This window comes from Drosophila virilis, chromosome 5 (assembly GCF_030788295.1).
Source record: "Drosophila virilis strain 15010-1051.87 chromosome 5, Dvir_AGI_RSII-ME, whole genome shotgun sequence".
Classification (NCBI taxonomy): domain Eukaryota; kingdom Metazoa; phylum Arthropoda; class Insecta; order Diptera; family Drosophilidae; genus Drosophila; species Drosophila virilis.
The window spans coordinates 24,628,158-24,633,152 of NC_091547.1; the positions used below are offsets into that span (position 1 = coordinate 24,628,158).

Consider the following 4,995-nt stretch of genomic DNA (forward strand, 5'->3'; position numbering starts at 1 on the left):
GCGCCATATTTGAAATTTTATATAGGGTATGCTGTCTGGAACGGACACCAGTGTAAATACATTTTCATATAAAGTACATATGGAAATTCCAAGCGTTTGCTTTATTGATACAAATAAATATTTTCATTCATAATTGGTATAATTCTAGTCATGTGTGCTAGACATTTTAAATATCCTGCCCAATTTACTTAGCGCTGGTTATGGCCGCAACACGCTGTTCAACTTTAGCCATTTTCGTGTTGATCGTTTCCAGATTTTGGGCAAAAGTCTCCTGAACTGAATGAAGAAGTTCCTTGTTGTTTACCAGGCTGGTCGTAATGGTGCCCTGTTTTTGTTCGATTTCTGCAATGATCTTGGCAAAATTGTTTGCTGAAAGGAAAGAACCTGGCGTTATCTAATCACTAAGAAAGGAAATCACTGATTCCTACCATATTTATGCAAAGCCTCCAGTGCCTGCATGCGTTCAATGACATGTGGCAGCATTTCGACAACTGGTTCGGTACGTTTTGCAATATCATAGAGCTCGGTCACCTTTTGGTCACGTTTAGCATCCTGTGTGCTGCCGCTGGACTTCTCGGCAATGGCATCCATTTTGCCAGCCAAAGAAGTCAAACGCTGCTCAATGGCGTCCAGTTTTTCTGGCTGGAGTAGGGCCGCCTTGGTGCTCAGATGTCGCACAGCCTCAAGCACGTTGGACGTGTTGGTGACCGCTGTCAAGCGACTTAGTTTCTCTGGGTGCGCCCCGACAGCCTTTTCCAGTTGATGCAAACGTTGTTCGAGATTCGCGACACGTGCTGTGGACGCCAAATCCGTGCCTGGCGTCGGCAGAGCTGTCAGCACACCAGACTGCTTAAATTCCTCCACTTGGGCGACAAGTGCTTTGACCTGCTTATCATTGGGCGTTTGCTCCTTGCCAAGTACTTGCTCTAGCTTCAAGGTATCCAGCACTCTCTTGGCCGTGCTAATCACAGTGGCAACCGCATCATAAGATTGTTTCTCTTCTTCGGCGATTTTTCGATCCACTTGCAGGGCTGCAACTTCATTGAGCAGCTCATTCATCTCAATTTGCAGGCGCTGACACTTTTGCACCGGAGTTTCCTTTTCACCCTGGCAAACCAGCTCGTATTCCCCGCCGCGCACATCGTAGCCGCGGCACACGCGACGTCCAATGCGATCCGTGAAATCAACGTTGCCCTCGAGAGTTGAATTACTAAAGCGTTTGTGTGCTGCGCTGGGCGAAATGTGCATTCGCTCAATGGCTTCGTTTTCCGGCTCCTCTTCGTAATAGTCGGACGTATCAGGCTCCGGATCGTCGGGAGTCTCAAAAACATCCGGCTGGTCATAAGCCTAGGCAAGAAATGAGTGTACATGTTGAAAATATGAAAGTTTGTATGCTTACAATGCCGGGCAAGTTTTGAAATTTCGGATCTGCCATAATGTTGGGCACTGCGAGTTATGTATTTCGACAGCGTTTTGATGTTGTAGATTATTTTCTAATTGCAGAAATTTGCAAAAAGTTTTGCAAAACAAAAATGGACAGCAAAGCTAAAACTGATGTCATAGACAAAGTGTGACCGTCGAAATAAAGCAAATTCTACTAAAGCATAAAATCAGCTGTGCCTATAAAATACTGACTTGCCTTTTTGTACAAATAATTTACTAAGTATTGTAAATTAATTTAATCTCTCTTGCCTTTTGAATTTTATCAAGAAACGATTTTTTATGTAGCTAACTTCAGTATTTGCTTAACACAGTGCGGGTTAACAACAAAACGTCTATTAGGCATGCTTCAAATTACATCTAGGAATACCATTATTATTATGAGGCAATGGTATTTTTCAGTATACCCAATACGGTCGCACTGCTTAATAGTTATAGTTAGCTTAGTATTGCGGTAGTTGGACTATAATTAGGTAAGATATTCGGTGTTGGGATCGTTGAAATAAATTGAGAATGTCGTCCTCGGACTATTACCCATACAGCTATAGTGAGCTACCGTTAGAGGTATGTATACGTTGGTTAATAGCAAGTTTTCCACTCGTGACCTCAAGTCAGCTGACAATAATTGAATATACGATTCTTACACACAGATAGTGCTGCATATATACAAGTATCTGGGCTATTCCGATCTATTGGCAGCTGGCACCACCTGCCACCGTTGGAGAAGCGCCCTATATCAAACTGAATTTATAGCCCGAACACGCGTACGTTTCTCAAAAGTTGTGCTATCGGATCAGCATAGTCCCGCTGTTGATTTGATGAGATGCGAAAGACGCTTTCGTCACTTTCTGTTCGAGGATGTGACCCTCGGCCAGGTACCTGAGCTGATGGCATTCATAGGACAATCGGCGCATTCGTTAAGTCTGGACAATGTCGATCTGAATGATAAGCAGTTCTATGGCATTCTACGCCTGCTGCCACACTTACAAGTCCTGGCCGTGACACGTTGTTTGCCCCTGTTCATGTCGGCTACCTTCTTGGATTCAAATGCTTGCGATTTGAATGAGATCTCGGCACATCTCTCCAGCATACGGGAGTTGACTATATGCAAGAATCAGTATCTCACCGATGCCATACTGTTGCGCCTGACTGCGCTGATGCCCAAGCTGGAGCTGCTCAATATGTCCGGGTGCCAGATCTCGTTTCATAATGCCATACATCGACGTTTCTATCCCCAGGAGCCGAGCATGCCAAGTGAATCGGTGCTGACATTCAAATACATCTTGAACGTGCTCACCCAGCAGCGTCGGATGCTGCACACACTCGACTTTAGTCACACGCTAATCGGACATTCGCTGCTGGCACTGTGCGAGCTCAGCCAGGCGGATGAGAATGGCCAGCCAGGCTTGCAATTGCGCCGTTTATATTTAGCCGGCTGTAGGCAGTTGAATGCAGCTACCATTAAAAGCTTTCTCAGCACGCAACGGCAATTAACTGTGTTGGATTTATCGGCCACGATGTGTCTAAACGATGAGTGCCTGGCGGCGATTGTACAGGCAAATCCACAATTGCAGGATCTCAAGATAAACGCTTGCTCCGGCATCACAAACTTGGGTGCCGCGAAGCTGCGGCATTTACCGCGCTTACGTCTCTTGGACATTTCCAATTGCGACGGCATTAGCAGCAATGGCATTATGGAGGGCGTGGCACGCGAAGAGAACACCGTGCTGCTGGAGCTGAACGTCTCATATTTGACTATCTGTGAGGAGTCCATTAAGTCGATAGCTAGAAATCTGCGCGCTCTGCGCTCCCTTCACTTGAACCACTGCGTCAACGCCGTCACGGACGAGGTTATGCAGCTTATCATAAGCCAGTTGTGTTGGCTCCGTGAGCTATCGCTGGAGAGTTGTTGCCGGGTGAGTCAGAAAAGTCAACATATAGCTTCCTTTGACATAAACTGATTCGTAATATAATGATGAGTTTGCATACTTAGACGGTATATATTGTTTACTAAGATCCGTGTTTTATACTATCGAAAACCGCTTTCAGAATGAATATGGGGGGCAAAGATTGAGTTGCAACTCATCTTAACTTTTTTCGATTGGCTAAAAACTTATATATTATAATTTTGTTTGAGAGTTGTGAGCCAGAGCAGCAAGTCCACATCTCTAGTTGAAAATGGGGTGAAAGGATTAAGCTTAACGCGACGAAAGTAACCTTTGCCTAGAGAAATGAATCTTATGTTCGTTTGTTTTTGTAGCTAACTGACGCTGCGCTTACTGGCATTAATATAGCCAAGCTGGAACTGAACCGAGCCTCCTCCATTGGAAATGCGTGCCCACCGTCAGATAGTTTTACCGGCTCATTGCAGTCCATTAAGATATCTTTGCGCAGCAAAGCAGAAGAGGAGATTGTACGTGATGCCAAACGCAAGCAGGCAATGTTTGCGGCCTACGAAATGAATCTAATCAATGACGAGGATTTCGAGGGTCATAATATACAGGAGCTCCGAGGATTGCGCTCTTTAAATTTGCGCGGCTGCAATAAAATAAGCGACGTCTCCTTAAAATATGGCCTAAAACATTTGGAGCTGAATAGGCTGTTGCTCTCCAATTGCCAACAGATATCATTATTGGGCATGGAAGCGCTAGTTAACAACTGCCCAGCCATAGAGATGCTAGATCTGTCCGATTGCTACAACATTAGCGATCAGGGCATCAAGATTATCACCGAGAAGCTACAACGACTGCGTTCCCTGGACATCAGCGGCTGCAGCCAGCTGACGGATCACACAATCGATGCAATTATTGTGAACTGTGCCTGCCTGGAGACCCTCTCGATTTATCGCTGTCGTCGAATGTACACGGATATCGAGGATCGGATGTCAGATGTGCGCACTTTACGCAATTTATATATGGATAACATCAATAGCATTGACAATGCCGAGTTCTTTCGCTTAAAGAAGCGACTCGATTGCTGATATTTTGCGGCAATTTTCGTTGTATTTATCCTATATTATTTTCAATTGTACAATTTTCGCTAGTCAAAGAAACAAAAAAATACCTAGAATATATTTATATGACAGCCTATGAGGCAACTAAGAATTATTTTATAACCAATTGTTAAATTTATTCATATCATGACTGCAAATTCCAATAAAATTGGAAACTGGCTCGAATCAATGCCCGGTTGACCAGCATATCTTGCAATTCCGGATTCGAATCGAATCGAATTTGCAGCCATGATATATATATATATATATATATATATATATATAGGCTATCTATGTGAACACTTGTATATATAGCGCACAAATATGAATGTGAAAAATATGCTCGATAAATGTCCACCAAGAAATTAACATAATTTTTAAGTTAGCCAAATTATAGAAATTAGAATAAATTAGTAGCTGTGATTTATGGAAAATTTAAAAAAAAAAGAAAAGAAAAACAATTTATGTGTATTGCGTGTTATGTGATTTGTGGTTTTACACTATAAGTATATATTTATAAATGTTATCAATGTGTCCTTAATAAAAGAAAATAACAATACCTT

At 43.1% G+C, this 4,995-nt stretch overlaps 2 protein-coding genes across 2 annotated transcripts; one reads left to right on the forward strand and one right to left on the reverse strand.

Moving 5' to 3' along the window:
• Positions 1-82: 82 nt before the first annotated feature.
• DCTN2-p50 (dynactin subunit 2) lies at positions 83-1,579 on the reverse strand. The gene is made up of 3 exons (XM_002048869.4): positions 1,400-1,579; positions 429-1,347; positions 83-369 (listed from the first exon to the last, which is right to left on the reverse strand). Exons 1-3 carry the CDS (start codon positions 1,433-1,435, stop codon positions 185-187), a joined length of 1,140 nt encoding a protein of 379 aa, XP_002048905.1. The 5' UTR covers positions 1,436-1,579; the 3' UTR covers positions 83-184.
• A 225-nt stretch (positions 1,580-1,804) lies between these two features.
• LOC6625936 (uncharacterized) lies at positions 1,805-4,906 on the forward strand. The gene is made up of 3 exons (XM_002048868.4): positions 1,805-2,004; positions 2,091-3,356; positions 3,701-4,906. The coding sequence occupies exons 1-3, from the start codon at positions 1,954-1,956 to the stop codon at positions 4,418-4,420; spliced, it is 2,037 nt and encodes a 678-aa protein (XP_002048904.3). The 5' UTR covers positions 1,805-1,953; the 3' UTR covers positions 4,421-4,906.
• The last annotated feature ends 89 nt before the right edge of the window (positions 4,907-4,995 follow it).